General features: G+C 43.0%; 1 protein-coding gene across 3 annotated transcripts in view; it reads right to left on the bottom strand.

The window, feature by feature from the left end:
• Positions 1-1,630, bottom strand: part of LOC311243621 (protein-serine O-palmitoleoyltransferase porcupine-like) — a 54,786-nt gene extending 53,156 nt beyond the window's left edge. For all 3 annotated transcript variants that reach the window (XM_084332912.1, XM_084332913.1, XM_084332914.1), the window contains exons 1-2: positions 1,426-1,630; positions 160-330 (exon numbers count right to left, since the gene is read on the bottom strand). In XM_084332912.1, coding sequence (XP_084189038.1) covers positions 160-313 — 154 coding nt within the window. In that variant the 5' untranslated portion in view covers positions 314-330; positions 1,426-1,630. The remainder of the gene's footprint in view (positions 1-159; positions 331-1,425) is intronic.
• Positions 1,631-24,617: the final 22,987 nt, after the last annotated feature.

Below are 24,617 nucleotides of genomic sequence, written 5' to 3'. Positions count from 1 at the left end.
CCTATCCTGTGCTTCAGGACAGTTTGGTCAACAGTTAGCAGTAAAAGTACTGAATCGGATCAGATCTTAAAATCAACCGATACTTTAGGATTCAGAATCTGTACTTTAGGAAAAAGTGGTACCCGTGCATCAGAGCCAAGGATGTCCATCTCCTCTCACCTAGCCTACAGAAGAGTCTACAGAGCAGACAGGACAGCAGCAGCACCCAGACTTGCTCCACTCCTTGCTGGACAGTGGGGAGGATGCAGTTCTCTGCTACGTGACGCAGCAAGTCCCACCTGCTGAATGCCTCCTCCTCCTCCTCTTCCTCCATGGTGTCAGCCTTTCCCTCTGGACAAACAGGAGACAACATCAGACACATCAGCTGTTGCACTTAAAGCAATTGTTATTATTTCATCCAAGGAATAATGTTAGAGGAGATACATTTCTAGATGTGCAATGGTAAATGGACTGTATTCATATAGCGCTTTATGCCTCACATTCACAAACCGATGGTGGAGGCAACTATGCAAGGTACCAACTTGCTCAACGGGAGCAGTTAGGGGGGTTAAGTGTCTTGCTCAAGGGCACTTCGACATGCTGCCAGGAGGAGCCAGAATCGAACCAGGAACCTTCAGATTACCAGACGACCACTCTACCTCCTGAGCCACTGTCGCCCCAATGCAATGCTTCCAGCAGAAACACAGAAAGCAAAGTTCAAATAATTTTCCTGGCTATATAAGATGTGCCTAGGTGACTGTTTCCAACTCTTCCTTTCACAGGTAGTCCCATAGAGGTTGGAAACGTCCTGCATCCCCGACATTTAAAATCACAGGGATATTTTGTGTATTTCAGTGTATGCTGGTGTTTACTTTTAGTTTTAGAATTAGAGAGCATAAAATATCTGTCCAAAAACCTGCAGGGCTTTCACATTGGCGTATGTACACAAAGCTGTTGTTGTAGTTTTCATGGCAAATTAGTGACCAATATTATTCCATATTTAAGTTTGGACTTTTCCCCAGGAACACAATCGGCAATCGGTTGTCCAGTGTGAGACCTGCTGCTTGAGGTCCTGACTCCGCTTTGATTTGCAACAACAGTGCCGAAGTACGTTAGCTCTCTGAAGTTATCCATCTAGCTTTATCAATTGGAACACATTGGCGAGCTAGACGTAAGCTGTAGTATCCGCATCCTCAGCTAGCTAACGTTATGCGCTTCATGATGCTGGCCGTGTTGCTAACGAAATAGTGACACTACTACTAGTGTGTAACTTTTGCTAACGTAGCTATGTTAAGTTAATATCACGACTGGTGATGCAATCAATCAGACTTTAGCTAGTGAACACATGCGGGCGTTAGCTAGTTAACTAACTAATTAACACCTAACTAAGCTAACGGTAGTGATTGCGTATAAAGGCTGAAACACAACATAGGTTAGCTAAATTACCTGAAGTTGAGGAGGTTTCACTACTTTGATGCTGCTCGCGTCTGCAACGTTAACGTTAGTAGGCTACTTCTTGCGCCACAACGTCCAGGGAGTAGGCGAGCTCGCATGTGCTAATGCAACGAACTACAACTCTATTATTCACATTAATCAATGACTTATTTAGTGATGGAACAGACAACACAACTGGGAAGACATGCATCCAGCAAAAGAAGGATGTCACTGTCTGTAGCCATACTGTTTGTCCACTAGGGGGTGTTAAATGTCCAGTCACACAAGAACAACCTGCTGCAGCTAAATATTGAAATATGTTTACTGTATTATGATTGGAAATGAACCATAACCCCCTAGTTCAGTTCATATTGTCCTTGAGTTAGTGGGTTGGTCAGAGTAGGGTACTACTACTAATGTACCACAGTAAAGGGGTTCAATTCCCTTGGCCAATGCCCAATGGCAATGCACTCCTGGTGTGCCGTAATGTAAGTTCCTTTGGATACAGAACTTCAAGCATCTTCAGACGTGACGTCACGTCGGGTACATTATACATTATATCTGGCTAGTCCAATAGGGGGGGATAATTCGTTGTATAGAATATACAACGTATGATTTTGAAAATGATGTCAATCCGGAGAGCCATGTGTTTAATTATATCGAGGACACTTGCGTATTTTTCTGATGATGTTGAACTTGAAAATACATTTTCGTTAATAAGTCTTTATGCAAACTTCACTAACATCAATGAATACTTGAATACATTTATAAGTACATTTAAGTTGATAGCCTTATCTGAGACATGGTTAAATTAAGAGAAGGGTAATGAAATAATAAATGAGAGAATAAAATGAAAACAAAACATTTATAATTTGTGGGGACTTCATTGACCTCACTTAACTGTCACCGGCACCTATAGGTGTCGTTTTGCACTCGCTGCACTTTGGCCTATAGTTTTTAAGGCGATCCGGTCGCCAGATGATAAAAAAATAAAAAATAAAAATTTGTCAGGCCACTGAACTTAGAAGCAGGCCAGGCCAGTGTTTCTAGTTGCAGCAGCGCAATAGTTAGATAACCTAGGTGGGGAACAACCAGGAGATCACTGCAACTCACACAAGTTGGAGAACTATCTCTCTCTCTCTTGCTCACACACACACACACAAAGGGAGCCGCATGTGATTGGTGGAGGCGGGACCCTTACAAAAAACTGTTGTTGCTAATCATAACACCAGAGGGAGCACCACAAATCATGTTAAACCCAGATTCGGCTCAAACAAGGGACTAAACACGTTTCAATGTGGAACGCCCTACCCAAAGCTGTAAAGGAATGTGAATCACTACCCACTTTCAAAAACACTCTCAAAAAACACCTACGGGAGACTGCAATTCGAAACTGGCCCCTACAAATGTCCTAACCCAGTTGTACAGTAAATGACCAAGTATGGCTTTGTCAGTATTCCAATGTACAGTGTACAGTGTGTGTGTCCCCTACCCAACCCCCCCACCCCCACCCCACCTCCAATGTACAGCCCCCACCCACCCACCCAACCCCACCCCACCCACCCAACCTCCTCCAATGTACGGTTTCTACGTCAAATGCATATACACTCTTTTTCTGGACACTTTTGTATCACAAACAGTACTGTATTTGCAAATCTGATATGTCATAAATGTATAGATGTAGCAGTACTGTCTATCTGTATGTCATGTATGTCATATATGTTATGATGAATTGAAAATGGGGGACCCTGATGTAAACAAGATGAAAGTATTTCTCTGGTCTGCATCCCCTTAACAATTGTATGTATTGAGCTGTACTGTACTGTACCCATTCTGCAATCTGTTAATAAACTTTTCAATCAATCAATCAATCAATTGACACATGCTAGCCTGTAATAATCCCCCCCAGAAAAATCTACTTTGCATTTGATATATTGCAAATATATGCCATCACACACACTGGCATTTAAAGGGTTAGAATTATAAAATGAATATGTGGTGTTATGATCAGGGCTGAAGTTGAATAAAAGATTGTATTTTTTTCAATCTGACATTACAAAAAAACTGAAAATCCATCAAAATCAGTGTTGTTGCTAATCATATGCTAGCCTGTTTTTTAACAATAATTTGTGATGCCATCACAAACACTGGCATTTAAAGGGTACAAATAAAGAAATTCCTGCACCAGAATGCAGGAAATTAAGTCTTTGTAACAAAAAATGTCCTGGTGGGGGACCCCCAGACCCCTTGCTTAAAAAGTGGCCTGACTGGAGCTATATTTCGCACTATATTTCCTGGCCTGAATGATTTCCCCAGTCCGGCCCTGGTTAAAAGCCTCCAATGCTTATTAGTGTGTGTGCGTTTGAACGTTTGCATGTTTCAACCATACATTTCCATTTATATAAAAAAAAATATATATAATTTTTTTTATTTATTTTTAATTTTTACCTCCTATAATAGTGGGGGTCGCGGCTCTTTGACACCGTCATTTGAGGGTCGCGGCCTGAAAAGTTTGGGAACCCCTGCTGTAGAGCTTCAATACACTCTGTACCAATCACAAATACCACCAACCTGGTTGTGTGGCAATAAATGTATCTTGTATCTTGTATTTTGAGACTCCAAGTGGCCATTTTGGAAAAACGCATAGACATACCATTATAAAGAATTGTGTAAAATACTCATTTTCTGTGGTATTGTTATCAACTTTGGACCTGTACTAGATAAGGCTTTTAGGCTATGGACCCATTGTGGTTTCCAGGTCATACCTATCAGCCAGAACCTGTAAGAGGCCTCTGTTTGCAAGATAATTCAAATGGAAGTAAAATAATAATAAACGTAAAAACGTAACTTAACTTAACTTCAACATTTTAAAAGCACTCAGAGTGCTTCTTCCTGTTGTGGATTAAAATTCTGAATGTTTCCTTTCAAAAGAGACCAGACTCATGCTATAAAGTATAATAAATTGCAGATTACTTTGTGTATGCAATTTTCAGGATTTTTCTGACAAATTTGCCCATCAGTTAAGTAGTACACATCTAAACATAAAACAACATCAGATTTTTTTGTATCTACTTTTTCTCCCCCCTTTTTTCTGTATTTTTTCTCCCATCCCAATTTTTTGTCGTTATGCCAATTCCCTTCCTGGTCGTTGCGCGCATTTTACCCCCACTTGCCGGTCTAGGGAGGGTTGATACTATCACATGTCTCCTCCGATACATGTGGAGTCAGCCAGCCGCTTCTTTTCACCTGACAGCGAGGACTCTCACTGGGGGAGCGTAACGCGTGGGAGGATCACACTACTTCCCCCAGTTCCCTTCCTCGCTGAGCAGGTGCCCAGACCGACCTGTAGGAATTGCTGTTTACAACGACCAGGATACATGCCCCACCGGCTTCCCATCCGCTAACACTGCCAATTGTGTTAGTATGGATGACCGACCAAGCCGGAGCTACCGCTGACAGCTAGATTCGATACCAGTGTCTCTGTGGTGGTAGGCAAGCGCTTAGTCCGCTGCGCTACCCAGCCGCCAACATCAGATTTTCTGGATGCATTATATAGCAGGGGGTCTATACACTGATCACCAAGCTCAGCAGAATGACCTCAAATTGTGCAACATTAATCAACAATATTTGTATTCATGTTTTGGAGAACAATGTTAAAAGTGGGCTATTAATAAGAATAGAAGAATAGAATAGAATAGAAATACTTTTATTATCCCGTGGGAAATTTTACACTGCAAATCGCTCAACATTTAAACATTTAGACAGAACAGGTCACGAATTAGAATAATACAACGTATCAAGTTGCCTAGGATAAGAGTAGAGTAAAATAGAATAAAAATGGAATAAAATATACAGTAAATAAATACAGTAAAAATATACTGAGGTCTAATAAATGACATAAGCGACCATTTACCTGTATTTGTAATATATGATTGTCAAATGAAGAAAGCGAAGGATGAAAATGGGTATAGATATGCAAGGATTAGAACCGATGAAGCAATAAACATGTTCAGAAATGACCTTCTAAAAGAAGAGTGGAAAGGTGTACCTATGTAGAAGAGGTAAATGCTGTATATGAGGCATTTCTAAAGATCTACTTATCACTGTATGATCAACATTCCAACAATACCATGTAAACATGGTAGGAAATAACTCTGTGTTCACAGGTCTGCCCAATCATTTAATTAATGACCGTAATAAGGTTATGAAAAACATGAATGTGGGAGGCTGCAATAGGGGAAGTAAAGTGTTGCAGTCTATGTTTCAGGTGAGTGAAAATGAAATTAGATCCATTGTAGCAAAATCCCAAAACAAGACATCAACTGTTAGTGATGGGATTGACATGATTATAGTGCATGGGGGGGGAAATATTGATTGTATAATTAAACCTCTAAGCTAAGTTTTTCTTTTCAGATATTTTTGTCCAGACAGAATGAAAATAGCAAAGGTTATTCCACTTCTTAAAAGATCACACTTCAGACCCTTATTAATAGAATGACCCATAGCCTATATTTTAACAGAACATATTCTTAAGGGGGGGGGGGGGGGTTGTCCCGGTTTACCTGTTACTTTATGATGCCGACCGCTAGCCTACTTTCTCAGCCCAACTATTATATTTTGTCCTTGTCAGCTGTCTGTAAGACCACCTCAGGTTGTTACAACACTCAGGGGTGTAGCTCCAGATTCTGGGCCCCATGAAAGAATGTATTTGTAGGCCCCCAGTGAATGCGAGCGCGCCTAAGCGCGTGAGCGAATTTTTTTTTGGCAATTTTTGTATTGATGAAAACGCATAATATGGTTTTTACCTATACATTCGGATCAGCAGTTCAGCACCTGCACTGTTGGTGGGTGAGCCTAGTAAAGGATGTCGCATTGCGTTCATCTTCAGATCTCAAACCTACCGAAGTCGGCCCATGTCACCCCACTTCTTAGGGACCTGCACTGGCTCCCCATTGCTGCACGAATCCGCTTCAAGGCCCTCGACCTAGCATACCGTGCGGCAAAGGGAACCGCTCCCGCCTACCTCCGGTCAATGGTCTCTAACTACACACCCTCAAGACCCCTACGCTCTGCATCTTCTGGCCGCCTCAGACCTACTCCTATCCAAGCTCCGGGAGGGTCATCAAAGAGAAGTCGCCTATTCTCAGTCCTTGCGCCACAATGGTGGAATGAACTACCCACCCCAGTTAGGACAGCCGAAACACGTCCAATCTTTCGCCGTCGACTAAAGACGCACTTCTTCAACCATTATCTAAAAAAAAAAAAAAAAAAAAACGAACTAACCTTACTGTCATGCACTTGTCCTAATAAACTAACCTACACTGTAGCACTCAACACTTTGATGAACATTGTTGCTCAGCTGATAGAGTTGTGCCCTTCCTGATGGCTTGTCGTACAGAACATGTAAGTCGCTTTGGATAAAAGCGTCAGCTAAATGACTAAATGTAAATGAATGGACCAATGCAATAGTCTACCAAAGCCCCCCCTCTCTCTCTATATATCTCACACTTCAGAAACAAACATAGTATCAATGAGAGCATCAATAATACACCTGAGTGATGTCTAGTAAAAAAAAAAAAAAAAAAAAAAACTTTTTTTTGGGGCCCCCCCCAGTGCTGGGCCCTTGGAATCATCCTAAGCTACCCCCCCCCCAGCTACGCCCCTGACAACACTCATTACATTAGGCTACTTTATCTGTATCCGACTATTATGTTTACTCTATTTGGTCTACTTTATCTATTAAAATAATATCACCATTGTTTTATTTACTAGAACTTAGTACAAAGAAAAATGATGTATAAAACGGAATATTTTAATATTATTCTCTCAACTCTCCAGCCACAGAATACAACTTTGGGAACCTTGCTTTGTATTACTGATTCAAATCTGTTCTCGTCAAAGTTCTATAGAAGTGGTGTTGTGCCTTTGAGCCTCACAGGGGCAGCACTGGACTGTTCTATTTCGTAATGGATCTCGCTCAGCATCACACTTGCACTGTACTTCACTTCGTGCACGTGCACTGAATAAAAAATTCCACCATGTACCTTTACATCCCAACATTCGTCTGGCCACACCCCCATCCGCTTACCTTCATAAGCAGGTGTGTGTCACTGGTCACCTACTCGCCTCCTTCTTCGCTTTCACCACAAGGAAGTGCCTTCGGTAGATCCCCACTTGACGAGGTTGTTAGTAGAAGAAAGTTGGAAAACAAGAGATACGTTGACATCATATCTTTATTTTATCTCTCACTATTTTCGAGAAAATACGGCGATATTGTCTTCGTTACTGGAGTGTCTGGAAGATGATGATCATTCTACACCTCCACCGGTTTTTTCGTATTAGGAGCTCATGCCGCTGACATGCTTCCCAACTACAATCCTGCTTGCTGCGGCTGGATGGGGTAAGACCCTCCAGCAACACAGCTGGACTGTAGGACGCACCGACTGTTGTGAGAAGCGGTGGGTTCCAGGTTGGGTATGTACTGTTTTGATTGCGAGCTCTGGTTGTTGTTGATGCTATGGGGGTTAGCTAACAATTTACGAAACGCAGACCCCAGGCTATGGCTAAGGTCCTCTGCTCGGCTTAAAACGGTGGTCGGAGGATCTTGGCCTGATGCCCATGATGACTAATCTAGTGGCCCGCGCTAGGTTCTGGTGATCCCAGGATTCTAGAGCGGATGCTTCTCTGTCCCGTGTAGGCCCCATCTTTCATATACAAATGAAAGTTTACCCTAACGAGGAAATGTGGGCATAAGATCTTCTTTATCGGAAGTTCCATGCTCAAAGGGCCCCGTGTGTGTCTGGATCACCGTTGAAACTGTGTTCTGACATCTCTTTTTCTTTTCCCTGTTAGGGAAGGGATTGGGACAGCGGCCTGTCTGAAGTGTAGCTTGTTATGTCATTGTATGCAGTTCAGGTGATAGCTGTTAGCTTGCGTGCTAGTTATGGGCTACTGCCAGTCAGCTGTTAGCCGCGCAGCTGTTAGCTGCGGCGTTAGCTTGCTGTGTTTACCAGGCTGGTATACGTTAGCTTGTTGCTATCAGCCGATCGGCTGTTAGCTTAATGCTACACTGTTGAACGTTCTGAGACTATAACATGCTTTAAACACTCTGACTACGACGTCATCTTTTACAGAGGATGTTAGTCGAACCTACCGGGAGCCCGGCCGGCGAGGACTGCGTCAACAAGAAGAACCGTAGCGGCGGGGTGGAGCAGCGACGCTGCCCGTGTCGTCAACACAGGAATGCTGTGTTTACTATCGGTGCCCTGTTAGACTGCAGTTCGCTTGGTCTGCGCTCACGGTAGGAAAGGTCCCGACCAGACCTTAAAACGCGTCTTCTTCCTTCCCTTCTAATGTTTTGTAATAACGATGTTTTCCAAAACGGGTGTTGCTGCAATACATTTAGGATACGACGCGAGTTGTGTGTGAATTGTCTTGTCAATGGTATTAGCTTCTCCATGCAAATCGGGTTTTTTGTTACATATGTAAAAATTATCTGGTTTGTTGTGTTGAGAAACATCATGTGTGTTCATGTACCGTGTACTCACAACTAAGGGGGTTATTAACCTATAAAGCTATGCTTAGTGACATATGAGTGAAGAATGAATTCTTTTCTCAGCCTGTAATGACAATGAACAGTGTGTTCACATATTAACAGGTTTACCTGTTCAACTGGCCGTATCAAGGGTAAGGTAGGAGGGGTGTTCCCCCCGGTTCCCTGGGGACTTCCCCACCCTCCTCTCAGACATGTTGTTTACAATATATTGTGTCACTGTGTTGTGGGATACGATGTAACCCTTAGCTTAGTTGCTGGGGTTGTGCTAAAACCGCTTGAGAAACTATATTTTCCTAAAGAAAAGATTGTTTGGTCACTTTTCGTGTGTGCTTAGCAAGGCCTGTGGCCGATACTAATCGAGAATTGTGTATTCTCTCATTATGAAAAACGGCCTTCCTCTGTAGAGTGTATTTGCCATTTTTTGTGGTGATAAAGGGTTGTGTGTGTCTTGTGATCTACAACTGGGTTAGGTTGGCCACAGAAGCACATGTGTAAGTCTGGTACCGGGGCTCTTAAGGGGGCCCTCTCTATTCTGTGTTTTTTCCTTAGTAAAAATCAGATAGCAGGTTAGCACATGAGCTATGTGAAGCTGTTAGACACTTCATGTAGCTGACTGTGACTGTGTCATGCTCTTTTTTGTCATTACATCGTATCATGGGTGTGGGGTCGTAAAGGGGTGAACTGGTAATCCTTTCCTCCCCTTTTTGATGGGCAGGGGTTACAACCTCCTGTCCTTCAAGGTTCCTGTCATGTTGCTGTTCGGCACGTTACAGGGTAAGAGGGGGGGGGGGGGGGGGGGGAGTTTCCTGGTCCCACGCCCTGGAAGATTGGGCGTGTGCACCGCAGAAATTCCCCCGCCATAGAGTACGTCACTGTGTGCGTCTCTGTTGGTAAGACTTCCGTGAGCTGTTCAGGTCCATATGATGGATCTGTTTCAGGGAGTGGTCAGGGCTCCTCCTCACGAAGCTCCTACTCTGGCCTTCTGTGAGTTAGGACTCTCCTTCCCTGTGAGGGAGCCTCCTCAGAGTTCAGAGCCTCCTCCTCAGATTGTCAAGGTGAGTAGAACTTCAAAAAGGAGTCCTGCTCTATTGTGTGTGTATTCGATTCAATTCGATTATTGAGTGTGTATTGGTTCAGTGCCTCCTCCTCGGAGAGCCCTAACCCAAAATGTTACATGGCTCAATGTTGCAATATATTCTTTTCAATCTATACAGCTCGCATGGGGAGTCTCTCTGGGGATTTCCGTCTCCTCCCTATGGGAGGGTGGTGGGATGTAAAAATGTAAAAAATGTTTACCCTCAGCGTCGTCACGAGGGATTCATGTCAGTCTGTGTTCTTTCTTTTTTGAATAAAAAGAGGAAGGTACATGAAGCACGACGGCTCCGTGTCGTTCTCCCAGGCGACTTGGAGGAACAATGTTTGGTGTCTTGCTAGACTATCCATTGATGTGTTTGGGTCTCGACACATACATAGTGCTGGCTCAGGTGTGTTTCTGTGACAGAATCACACAGGGGCTAAGTGCGCCTTGGTTGCTTGTTAAAACAGCGTTTTTATAGGGCAACTGGGATGGAGTTTTGTCTCTTCCGAGCGCCAGTTTACTAGGTTGTCTCGATGAATTCTCGTTCATATCTGGGGGATGTTAACGGAATAGATCTGAACATAGGTAGAGGGGTCTTACGCCCTTGGGGTGGGCCACTGAGCACGGTCTAAATGGGGACCGTCTGGGTGGCGCCCTCTTTTCATGTTTTAGATCGACACGCATACCTACCCCCTCTCCTGAAGTGGGCATGTCGGCGTGGTTAGGACACGGGACTGGTCTGGTCACGCTGGTCCAGGTCAGTTAACCCGTTGTCCGCCGGGGATGCAGATCTGCTGTTCTGGTACCCTGAGGGACTTGTGCGTTTTTCGGGGGGAAAAATGCCGGGTCGGTCCGGGTGTCACAGGGTTAGTCGTTATGGAGACCCTTTGTTGGGTACATGTTGTACTCTGCACTATCGTAATGGCTTACGGCCATGCCAACCTGTACACGCCCGATCTCGTTCGATCTCGGACGCTACGCAGGTTCGGTCCTGGTTAGTACTTGGTTGGGACACCGCCTGGGAATACCAAGTGCGGTGTGCTTAGGGCTGGTTCTCCATTCTTTTCGCTCCTCTCTCACACGTGGCGAAGAGGGGGCTGTTGGGGTGGTCTTGGACCTCCTCTGGTAACCCTGTGCTTCCCGTGCCGCCGGGCCCGGTCCGAAGTAAAGTTTTGTTGATACCGTAGGCCTGGGATAACCCTTTTTTGAAAACTGAAACACTTGTACTGCGGTATAGCCAGTGTATGCCTGCAGGTGTGTTTTGGAGTTTTTTCTTGAGGGGTTATAGGAACAACCACCGCATATGGTAACGACAGGGTGGTTGGTTCCCTGGTGTGTTGGAGCAGAGTCAACTCCCGGGTTACCCGGTTGAGTGTGCCCCAGCACGTTCATGACGTCTGCCAATCATGTCAGCCTTCTCTGCCTCAACCCCTCTGGGTGGGTTTTTTTTAATGGAGGCTTTGTCATGGTGATCAACAACGCCAGCATACGCCCCTTCCGCCGGGGCGGCTGTTTTCAGCTGACTTCTTTGGCGCCTGTCTTGTCCGCAGTGCTCCAGGCTCAGGTTACAGCCTGTTGCCTGGTTTTCCCCGGTGCGCTGCCTGCTTCCGTTGGTTAACCTTTTTTGTGTGCTTACGGCCATGCTGACTGCCTGTTCTGCAGGGTCAGTGTGCCAGGCGGTGTGCTATTGGGGGGAAAGGGCCCGCTCTTGGAGGGGCCTTATCTGAATACGCTGGCGATGTGGGGGGCGGTGTCACTAAGTGACCACCTGGTGGGGTCTTGATGCCTGGTGTCATTGACCTCTCTGGGCCCCCGTTTTCCAGGGGATCCAGTCCCTTCAGTGGGTCTGGGTCTTCCTTCGCGCTCCGCTGCTACGGCCTTGCCACGGGGTTGGGTTTGCTCTTAACCCCGTGTTTTCTGGGGGCAGTAACGAGGTTGTTCCTTCCGTTCGTTCCCGGGTGGCATGCGGGTTGTGCGTGTGTGTAGTCGTGGGGTCAAGCCACGGTCTGCTCACCCTTTGCGTTGAGTTGCTTGAGTGCCTCTTCGCACGGTCGGATCCGTCGCCCTCCCGTCAGCCACCAATACGGAGGGTATCCTCCATTAGGGAGGGTCGGGGGGGCTCAGTCCTCCCCGATCTGATGGTTGTGGGGGGCCTCAGCGGGGTACATTTGTCGGGCTATGGCTCTCGCTCAGCCTCCCTTGTGCAAGTGTGATGCTGAGCGAGATTCATTAGGTTATGGCTATAACCAAGTTCTATGAGTAATGGTGACGCTCAGCATCAGACGCCGCTGCGGCCCTTGATCTCACCTTGTGGTGAAAGCTTGGGAAGGAGGCGAGTAGGTGACCACACACCTGCTTATGAAGGTAAGCGGATGGGGGTGTGGCCAGACGAATGTTGGGATGTAAAGGTACATGGTGGAATTTTTTATTCAGTGCACGTGCACGAAGTGAAGTACAGTGCAAGTGTGATGCTGAGCGTCACCATTACTCATAGAACTTGGTTATAGCCATAACCTAACGTTAACAGGATACAGACTGGTAGACCATCCACTGATCACTGTGGGTCAGAACACTACATGATATCAGGAAAACAACAGGAAAAGAAAATATTTACAGTCATTATACACACAACCACTGTGTTCCATACAATCGATTTACCCCTCATGCTCATGATGACACTACTTTTCACTTGTGACACTGTTGTAGTTTTGCAGGACCCAGAGGGCCGGCCTACCATAGTAAATGTCCCTAACTGACTGACAAGTTAAAGTTTTGTTTTATTGATCACATAAGGTACATGTACATTACAGTGAAATGCTCGGTTCTGTATGAGCCGCCTAAGATAGTGCTTCATACAGTAACAGGTAAAAGAATAAAGACCAAACACTATACAAAATATACAATTTACAAATCTAAAGTACAAAATGCAAACAAAATGCAAAAATTAGGTAGAGATGTAGTGAAAATATTTTAGTAATAAATTGATATAGTCAAGTTAGACCGCGCTCACAAGTTCTCACACTGGGTGCTGTAATCCCATAAAGTTCAGTATATCAAAAAGCAGGGTAGCCGGACCAGCACTCACAGGTTCAATGTTTTTTTAATGGCAGCCTGAATAAAAAGCAGACATGTTTCGGACAATGTCCTTCTTCAGTGAAATGGCTAGCACTGGAAATACAATCAAGGTGTATAATTTGAAACGAATTAATTAAATACGTAAAGTGGCTCAATTAGCCCTATAAATTAATGGGCATGTTATATGTTATCAAGTTTCTGGTAATTTTGTTTTGTTTTGTATTGTATGGTTTATAATAGATTGGTGTTAGATATAGATATATCTATATATATGTATAATTTATGATTGGACTCTATTTTGATAGGTCATTCATTTGGTCATATTGCACAGGCACACCTGCGTTGTGATGTCATTTCCTGCCGTGTCATGTCATGTAATTACCTGCCAGGTGTATTTAACTATCACCTTGATTGTATTTTCAGTGCTAGCCATTTCACTGAAGAAGGACATTGTCCGAAACATGTCTGCTTTTTATTCAGGCTGCCATTAAAAAAACATTGAACCTTTGAGTGCTGGTCCGGCTACCCTGCTTTTTAGTAATAAATTGATAAAATATGGTGTGTAGTGTTAAAAAGTGTTAACGTGTGTTTAAAGTTAGTGTGTGCAATGAATATAGAATGGATGGGTTAGTGTTGCATAGAGTCATTAAGCATCCTGATGGCCTGGGAATAGAAGCTCCTTTTGAGTCTTTCTGTACTGGCCATGAGACTCCAGTAGCGCTTGCCTGACCGCAGCAGTGCAAAGAGGCAGTTGTTTGGGTGGCTAGAGTCTTTGGTTATTCTCTTAGCCTTGGCCCTGCAACGCTTGTTATAAATGTCCTGAAGAGTGGGAAGCCCACCTCCAATTGTGTGTTCGGCTGACACTCTGCAGTCTGCTGCGGTTGTGTGCAGTGCTATTCCCAAACCAGGAGGTGATGTTACCAGTCAGGATGCTCTCTATTGTTATTGAGTAGAAGTTCTCTTCTCACTCACTTTGAACTTCCTTAGATGCCTAAGGAAGTAGAGGTGCTGCCATGCCTTCTTCACTATACTGTCTATGTGTGTGGTCCATGTCAAGTCCTCGGATATGTGGACTCTGAGGTACTTGAAATTGTTCACTCTCTCGACCGGTGGCCCATAGATGTTGAGGGGGCTGTAGTTCCTTGCCCCAGACCTCCTAAAATCCACAAGCAATTCTTTGGTTTTGCTGACGTTCAGAGAGAGCCATGTTCTCGTGGCACCACAGCACCACGTTCTCCACCTCTCCCAGGTAGGTTCTCTCGTCGTTTGCAGAGATCAGGCCCACCACAGCTGTGTCATCAGCAAACTTGACGTTTGTGTTGCTGTTGTGCTTTGCCACACAGTTATGCGTGTATCACTTGGGGACTACCTTTTAGATCAGCACAAGAAAAAGGTGTCCAATGTGATCACAGCCTTACCCCTTTACCTGGAGCCCCATAGGTACATTCACTGATAGACATTTACATTTAGTCATTTAGCTGACGCTTTTATCCAAGTTTTACAAGTTCTGTACGACAAGTCATCAGGAAGGGCACAACTCAGCTGAGTAACAATGTTCATTGAAGTGTTGAGTGCTACAGTGTAGGTTAGTTTATTAGGACAAGTGCATGACAGTAAGGTTAGTTAGGGTTAGATAAAAAGTGCATCTTTAGTCGACAGCGAAAGATTGGACGGGTTTCGGTTGTCCTAACTGGGGTGGGTAGTTCCTTCCACCATTGTGGGGCAAAGACTGAGAAAAGGCAGGTTCTCCTTGATGACTCTCCCGGAGCTCGGATAGGAGTGGGTCTGAGACAGCCAGAAGATGCAGAGCGTAGGGGTCTTGAGGGTGTGTAGTTAGAGACCATTGACCGGAGGTAGGCGGGAGCGGTTCCCTTTGCCGCACGGTATGCCAGGTCGAGGGCCTTGAAACGGATTTGTGCAGCATTGGGGAGCCAGTGCAGGTCTACATAAGAAGGTCTACATAAAGGTTTCATAGATACATTCACTAATAGATGGTCTACATATATGGGTTTCATAGATACATTCACTGATAGATGGTCTACATAAGGGTTTCATAGATATATTCACTGATAGATCATGGTCTACTTAAGGGTTTCATAGATATATTCACTGATAGATGGTCTACTTAAGGGTTTCATAGATACATTCACGATTGGTCTATATCAGGGTTTCATAGATATATCCAGTAACCTGATGAAGCTTTTCCTGGGCAACAGGGAGCGACAGTGGGAGGTAGAGCAGTTGTAATCCAGAGGTTCCCGGTTTGATTCCTCCTGGGCAGCGCGTTGAAGTGTCCTTGAGCAAGACACCTAACCCCTAATTGCTCCCGATGAACAGGTTGGCACCTTGCATGGTTGCCTCCGCCGTCAGTGTGTGAATGTGTGAGTGAATGGGTAAAAATGTGAGGAACAAATTGTAAAGCGCTTTGGATAAAAGCGCTATATAAATGCACCATTTACCATTTACCAAAATGTTGTTTGTTTGAATTTGGGTTAATAAAGCACAGGACAGCAGTGTATTGTGTACAGACGTTACCGTTCTTTACTTGGAATTATTTTGGTTCAGCACCCGTTTTATCAAGAATTGTGTGGATGTGCAGACAGCACCTCTCCTCTCCTCTTGTAATGGACCCATCATCCATACAGGCAGCACCTCTTCTCTCTTGTAATGTACTGGACTCTGTATCTGTTACTTGTTACCCGTGGTTGTATGTCCTGCGTATTCATACTGTTGCTTATTCCCTGTGGTTCTTTGTTTCTCTGTTCATTTGTTTTGCTCATTGTCACCGTCTTTGGGTTTTGAAAAGCGTCACATCACATACTGACAGCACCTCTTCTCTTGTAATGGACCCATCATCACATACTGACAGCACCTCTTCTCTTGTAATGGACCCCCCATAATCACATACAGACACACAAAAGAGTTTACATTGTTTATGTAGACAAATGGAATCAAATGGAATGTTCACAACACTAGCACTACATCTACACTGCTACTACTACTACTACTACTACTACTACTACTACTACTACTACTACTACTACTACTACTACTACTACTACTACGTCTACTACTACGTCTACTACTACGTCTACTACTATGTTGGATCCCCGGCCCTATTTCTTACTTACTTATGTTGTAAAAGGGTAATTTCTCAGCACAACCCATGCTGTTTTCCATTGATTGATTGATTGATTGATTGATTGATTGAAAACTTTATTAACAGATTGCAGAATGGGTACAATACAGTACAGCTCAATACACACAATTGTTAAGGGGATGCAGACCAGAGAAAGACTTTCGTCTTGTTTACATCAGGGTCCCGCATTTTCAATTCATCAGGACATATATGACATACATGACATACAGATAGACAGTACTGCTACATCTATACATTTATGACATACCAGATTTGCAAATACAGTACTGTTTGTGATACAAAAAGAGTCCAGAAAAGGGAGTATATACATTTGACGTGAAAACTGTACATTGGAGGAGGTTGGGTGGGGTTGGGTGGGGGGGGTTGGGTAGGAGGGGTTGGGGTGGGGGAAACACTGTACACCTGTACAAACAAAACTGTACATTGGAATATTGACAATCATACTAGGTAATTTACTGTACATTGGAGGGGGTTGGGGGGGGAAAACACTGTACAAACAAGCAAAACTGTACATTGGAATATTGACAAAACCATACTTGGTAATTTACTGTACATTGGAGGGGGTTGGGTTAGGACATTTACAGGGGCCAGTTTCGAATAGCAGTCTCCCGTAGGTGTTCTTTGAGAGTGGTTTTGAAAGTGGGTAGTGATTCACATTCCTTTACAGCTTTGGGTAGGGCGTTCCACATTGATGTGGCATAATTGCGAAACGTTAATCTGGGTTTAACATGATTTGTGGAGCTCCCTCTGCTGTTGTGATTGTGGTATTCACTGACCTTTGGGAAGTATTTTGACATGTACATGGGTACCTTGGTCGTGTAGTGTATCTTGTAGACCAGGCCCATTGCAAGTTGCTGTACTCTGTCGTCTACTCTAAGCCATCCTAGGTAGTCAAAGTGGGCATGGGTGAGGTGGGTTCTAGGAGTCAGGTCAGTAGTCTGACCAGTTTGTTTTGAGATGTTTGTAATTTTGTTTTTAGGGCCTTTGAGGTGCTTTGGTACCATGAGGTGCAAGCATAGTCATAGTACCCTTAAATATCCATACTGGATATACCCAGCTCCCCAGCCATAACATGAATGTAACATTCATTTATAATCATAACATTACTCAAAAACAAACTTCTTAATGTTGGGTGCACTGTGGAGTCGTCTCAGTGTATATTCAGGGCTGGCCCCAACTTTACATTAGTTTTGTGGCTTTGGTCTAAAATTCTGAATTTTTATGGGCCTAGTTTTAGGTTAAACAAAATAGTCCTTCTCTTAATATCGTCTGCTGTCAGCTATGCTTGTGGCGTATAATGATGTCATAGAGAGATGGGAAGTCAGAATCAGAAACAGTGTTTCTTTCATATTATAGGCTACTGATTTTTACTTTTCAAAGACCCTGTCTGCTCAAAAACATGTATTTCTTAATTTTGACAAATAGATTGTTATTTGTGCAGAACTTGTCACCAGAGCACCTTTTCCACATTCTTCCCCTGGAGAGGTAGAGCTTCTCTGTACTTCCCTGAAATCTGAGTTGTATGTGTGATGTCACTAATAGGTCAAACCTATCATGGTCCAATATGTGGTAACTTGACACCTTTAGCTTCAGCAGCACAGAAAGCTGAGTAGGCAGGTATCGACACATCTGCCGAATTCCTGGTGAATATCAATGGGTGCTTGTTTCCAATTTGCATATTCATGCATTCTCTATGAGGGTAAAGCTGTAGAGATCCTGCTAAGCCATTTTCAGTAGTTTATTGAACAATTAAGTGGAAAACATTTATACAAATTGTTATTAAATATAGAAACATTTTAAGGGTTGAAAATACATCTGGAGGGGATCTGTAACAAGGCAAGCTGCAGCAATACAACACAGTACATGCAATATCAGAGCAGCATTGGCATATAGGCCTATACAGAATTATTACAGCCGTCAAAGAAAGTACAGCGAGCGACTTGACTCCCCTGCAAAGTTGAGACATGGTCATGGTACTGTGTGGGACACACATTCTGTCCTGAGGAGCTCCGTGGTGCAGACACCATCCATGCAGATGATAAGGCAAAAGCACACTTCCTCCTTCAGGCCCTGAGGGCCGTCTCAGCTCAGCCACTCGCCCCTTCCTTTGTGCTCTTGTGTTTTTATGACTCTCAAGTCTTTCACCGTCCCTTCTGTTTCAATGCCCGGGGCCTAGTCCTCCTCCTTCCTCCTCTCATCCCTCTCTCTTTCTCCTCTCCCCTCTTTCTCTATGTCTCTCTCTGTCTCTCACACTTCCAGGAGCATATGTCAGTAGGATCGGGCAGAGCTCCGCTAATTAGACTCTCCTATTGTGGGTTTTTTCCGTCTCTCTCCTCTCCACGCATCGGTCGGTGTTGGTGGTTGTTCTTATTGTCCTGGTGAAGCAGTGAGAGGCCTTGCTGTGCTAACAGAAGGTTTTTTATAGCTCTAATGAGTGGAGTCCATGGTGGTCCAGCCTCTGTCGCCTGCGCTCCCTGTCACATGTTCCTGGCGAGGGACGAGGACAAGTGAGCCACGAAAAGGGGAATTCCACAAAAATGTTGTTTTATGTTGTGTTGCTGTTTTATGTGTTTTGAGGAAAAGGCAGTCCTATGCTTACATCAAACTGCATTCCCTGAGATGGTTGTTTATGTCATTACTGTCTCTGAGACGGTTGTGTATGTCATCACTGTCTCTGAGATGGTTGTTTATGTCATCACTGTCTCTGAGAAGGTTGTTTGTGTCATCACTGTCTCTGAGATGGTTGTTTGTGTCATCACTGTCTCTGAGACGGTTGTTTATGTCATCACTGTCTCTGAGACGGTTGTTTATGTCATCACTGTCTCTGAGAAGGTTGTTTATGTCATCACTGTCTGTGAGACGGTTGTTTATGTCATCATGTTCTCTGAGATGGTTGTTTATGTCATTACTGTCTGTGAGACGGTTGTTTATGTCATCACTGTCTCTGAGAAGGTTGTTTATGTCATCACTATCTGTGAGACGGTTGTTTATGTCATCATGTTCTCTGAGAAAGTTATTTATGTCATCACTGTCTCTGAGAAAGTTATTTATGTCATCACTGTCTCTGAGATGGTTGTTTGTGTCATCACTGTCTCTGAGATGGTTGTTTGTGTCATCACTGTCTCTGAGACGGTTGTTTGTGTCATCACTGTCTCTGAGATGGTTGTTTGTGTCATCACTGTCTCTGAGATGGTTGTTTGTGTCATCACTGTCTCTGAGATGGTTGTTTGTGTCATCACTGTCTCTGAGATGGTTGTTTGTGTCATCACTGTCTCTGAGATGGTTGTTTGTGTCATCACGTTCTCTCACCTGAATATTCAACATGTAGAATTATGAAAATAAATTTGATGTTTATAGATATGGGAATAGGTCTGTCCCTAACATTTTCATTTGACGCCTCTCAGACAATGCAGATTGTCGAGGGTTGCATTTTCTTTGATGTTGATAACTCAAAACTCACAGAACAGCTGGGAACATTTTAGGAAAGTCTTTGCAGAATAGCAACTGTAAAGGTTACATTTGGCAGAATTTGCCTTTCTTTAATAGAACATTGAAATACTGTAAGAACTGGGGAGCATTCAACCTCCAACACTCTGCTCCCAGGCATTCAACACAAAATGGCCCAAAATTTGCATTTGACAAAAAAAAGAAAAGAAGAATCGTAAAATGCAAATGACCATTGTGACTTTGAACAGAAGCACAGTAACAAAACGTCATCGCAAATGTATCAGAGAACAGATATACCACCACCAGGGAGTCCCCTCCAGCTAGAATCAATCAATTCATTATTAGGAAAGTTAGATGGGGGGGACGGGGGGGTGAAAACTGTATTAGGTATTAAGTACACACAAAGCACACAAAAAAGAAGGTGAAAGGTCATGATAAGGAGCACTAGCTTCTGTAATAATAGCCCATAATAATAACAACCGTTCAATATGTAGGGGGGGGGGGGTTTGCTTAATGAAGCTGTCTTCATTTTAACCCCGCCCCCCCCCCCGCGCCCTTTGACCCCTTGGGAGCAAGGCACGTGTGACGCATTCAGAGCCAGTAAATAACGCAGGATCTCCATATCTCTCTGTGTCAAGAGGTCAGCCCCTCTACCAGCACCTGCCTCTGCCGCTGCAGGGGGAGAAAAGAGAGAGCTTCCCAGGGGGGCTGACCTCTCGTCACAGGCACCTAGGTGGAGGTCAGAGGTCAAACGGTGAGTGTGTACGACCTGGCAGCGTGGCGACTACATCCTTCCACTTCCTCACAGATGACACTGGATCACACTGATTCCCCTTCACACTCTGAGACACATGGAACAGTGAATCAGGTCTACAGCTGGGTGTTGTTTGAAGATTTATGATAGCAATACCCATATACCTTGCACTCAGTACCAATACCACATATCTTTTGATACTTTAATAATAATAATAATAATAATAATAATAATAATAATAATAATAATAATAATAATAATAATAATAATAATAATAATAATAATAATAATAATAATAATAATAATAATAATAATAATAATAATAATAATAATAATAATAATAATAATAATAATAATAATAATAATAATAATAATAATAATAATAATAATAATAATAATAATAATAATAATAATAATAATAATAATAATAATAATAATAATAATAAACTTTATTTGTATAGCACTTTTCATGCAGACATTCCAGTTCAAAGTGCTTCACAGCAGTAAAAAATACAGGCATAAGCAAGGATAAAAAAGATAGAGAGGTAGCAAGGTAAGGTAAATCACAGTTTTTCATATTAGGATCTAACATCCCAATAGGCCTCTCTGCTTCCGGCTTCATTCAGTAATAAAAATAATAAAATAGAATAGACAGAGTAAAAAAGTGTGGTTTGATTCAGTTTTAAAATAGGCAATACTAAAAATTATCAAGTAGAATAGACAGAGTAAAAAAGTGTGATAAAATAGTTAGTTAAGTCATAACACTTAATAGAACAACAGACTCAGCAGTGCATCGCTCTTAATACTTTGAGTTTCTTTACAAAGTTCTAACATACAGCAGAGCAGTGCATCGCTCACTTTGAGTTTCTTTACAAAGTTCAGTTCTAAATTACCTTATAGAACAACAGAGCAGTGCATCGCTCTCAACTTTACAGAGCAGTGCATCGCTCTCAACTTTGAGTTTCTTTACAAAGTTCAGTTTTAAATTACAACAGAGCAGCGCTCTTAAAGTTACAGTGCATAAGAGGTAGTGAGATAAAATTAGCATTGAACTGACACATGAATTTGATAGGAAGTGTATAAAAGTAGGCAGAATAAGAATAGTGCAAGTAAAGTACAATTTGTGTCAGGATATCCCTGCTGTTTCATATAAATGCCTGAGAAAAGATATTTTAAGAGTTTTAAGCTGTCTTTTGAAGATATCTAGCGAGTTGGCTTCCCTGATGTTTTTGGGTAGTTTGTTCCATAGTTTTGGGGCGTAGTTGATAAAGGCTGCATCACCAATCCTCTTTTGGCTGTTTCTGGTAGCCTCTAGTAGTCCAGCAGCTGATGAATGAATGAATGAATGAAAACTTTATTTAACAGATTGCAGAATGGGTACAATACAGTACGGCTCAATACATACAATTGTTAAGGGGATGCAGACCTGAGAAAGACGTTTGTCTTGTTTCCATCAGGGTCCCCCATTTTCAATTCATATAGACATTTATGACATACATAACATACATGACATTTATGGCATAGGGACATATAGGTATTTAGTACTGATACATTTGTGACATAGGCGGTATTCAAATATACAGTACTGTTACCCCTAGATCCTGACAGAGTATATACATATGATGGGGAGGGGACTGTACATTAGGAGGGGGTGGGTGGGTGGGAGGGGAATATACATACGGCGGGGAGGGAATATATACATGCGGTGGGGAGGAGACTGTCTATTAGGAGGTGGTGGGGGTTTTGGGCATTTACGGTGGCCAGTTTCGAATTGCAGCCTCCCGTAGGTGCTCTTTAAGGGCGGTTTTGAATGTGGGCAGGGATTCACATTCCTTTACAGCTTTGGGTAGGGCGTTCCACATTGTTGTGGCATAATTGCGAAACGTGTTTAGTCCCTTGTTTGAGCCGAATCTGGGTTTAACATGATTTGTTGAGCTTCCTCTGGTGTAGTGGTTGTGGTATTCACTGACCTTTGGGAAGTATTTTGACATGTACATGGGCACCCCGGTCGTATAGTGTATCTTGTAGACCAGGCCCATTGCAAGTTGCTGTACTCTGTCGTCTACTCTAAGCCATCCTAGGTTGGCAAAGTGGGCAGGGGTGAGGTGGGTTCTGGGGTTCAGGTCAAGTAGTAGTCTGACCAGTTTGTTTTGTGATGTTTGTAATTTTGTTTTAAGCGCCTTTGAGGTGCTTTGGTACCATGAGGTGCACGCATAGTCATAGTACCCTTGAATGAGTGCTCCTGCCAGAGTCCTCAGGGTATTCTTGTTTACCAGAGAGGAGATCGCAGTGTTCTTGCTGGCCTGTAATTTATTAGAGTGTTGGCGATGTAGCTAGGTCCCTTTTCCATTTAGAGCTTTGTATGTAAGGAGAAGGACCTTGAAGTAAATTCTAATTGTTACAGGAAGCCAGTGTAAAGCAACTAAGACTGGACTAATGTGCTCTCTCCTTTTGGTTCTGGTTAGAAGTCGGGCTGCAGAGTTTTGGATTAGCTGAAGCCTCTCTGTGGTTTTCTTAGGGAGACCTGTGAAAAGTGCATTACAGTAGTCTAATCGGCTAGATATGAATGCATGAATTAGCTTCTTAGCATCGTTTTGATTAATAAATTGTCATCATTTTTCTATGTTTCTGAGATGAAAGAACGATGTTTTGGTCACTTTGTTAATATGAGAATTGAAGTTCAGTTCTGAATCTATGATAACCCTGATACTTGTGACCTCAGATTTGATCCAAGGGGTTAGTCCTCCCAGGTTCTTTATTAACGTTTCTTTTTTAGTTTTGGGGCCGATAATTAGAATTTCAGTTTTGTTCTCATTTAGTTTCAGGAAGTTCTTACTCATCCCTTTATTTATTGCCAATAAGCAGTCGGTAATGGAGTTACAGTAATAGCTGTATCCGTTGGTTCAGCAGATATGTACAGTTGTGTATCATCCGCATAGCTATGGAAACCTACATTATGTTCTCTGATGATATCACCCAGTGAGAGTAAAGAGTAAAGGACCTAGGCAACTCCCTTGTGCAACCCCATAGTTGTTTTCATATATCTCAGACATGTGGCCCCCTAGTTTAACATAGAACTTCCTCCCTCTGATGTATGTTTTAAACCAGCTTAGCACATAGTCTGAGAAACCGACAAGGTTTTCAAGACGATTGATTGGAATATCAAGAATATCACTTTGTGTGAATGAAAACCTTATTGCCTAATTTATGTTTTTTTGTGCAAATTCTGATTCTATAAAGGACTAACAGCTCATCATTAGGATAAGGTAGCATGATAAAGGACTACAGCTCATCATTAGGATAAGGTACCATGGTATTCCCAAAACTGTACCATGGTATTTCCATCACTTTTTGGTCACTAAGATGAAAACTAAAAAACTGTTGGTATCGGTATCATGGTTTAAATTACCGTCTTCTCCAGAGTCAGACAAGAATATATATATCACTTTCCTCTCTGTGTGTTCAGTAGAAGGCTATCCGACTGCAAGCTAGCCTAGCTTAGCACAAATGAATGTAAGCGGATACGGACCACTAGCCTAGTTTAAAACTCCATGCAGGAGAGACGTTTTTGGCCAACAGCTAGGCTAGCTGGTCCATATCCGCTTCCATTCTACTGAACACAGAGAGAGGAAATTAGTATCTTCCTTCTTTTGAGTCTTCTGGAGAAGACGGTAAGCGTATTTCCCATAATGTTCCTTTAAGTACAAAACTGGTACCATGGTAAAACTGAAATTACCATCAAACTACCATGATGCTTTTTTGTAAGGGCACCTTTACCATAGGCCTATATACAGCATTATGTTGGATGTAATAACTGTAGACGGTTTCATCTTGACAACATAAACATTCTAAATAGAACCACATTTACTTCCTGTTGTAATGTTAACTAATACCAATAACTGAAATTAACATGGCTCCAGTGACACTGTCTATACAATAACACCAGTAGTGGCTACGATATCAGCTTCTTTATTTCTTAATTTTTTATTATAAAGAATGTCTCCAGATTTTTCAGGTAGTGTGGACGTAATTCAGTCAGTTAAAGAGTGAGTTAAACCCAAATATGATTGCTAGGATAGCCGGGATACTCATGTATGGGGATTGGGGAGAGACATGGTAGGCTATACTGTTTACT

This window comes from Notolepis coatsorum (assembly GCF_963971535.1).
Source record: "Notolepis coatsorum genome assembly, chromosome: 17".
Lineage (NCBI taxonomy): Eukaryota > Metazoa > Chordata > Actinopteri > Aulopiformes > Paralepididae > Notolepis > Notolepis coatsorum.
Note: the sequence above shows the minus strand (reverse complement) of the source record. Positions and strands in the feature narration are given on the sequence as shown.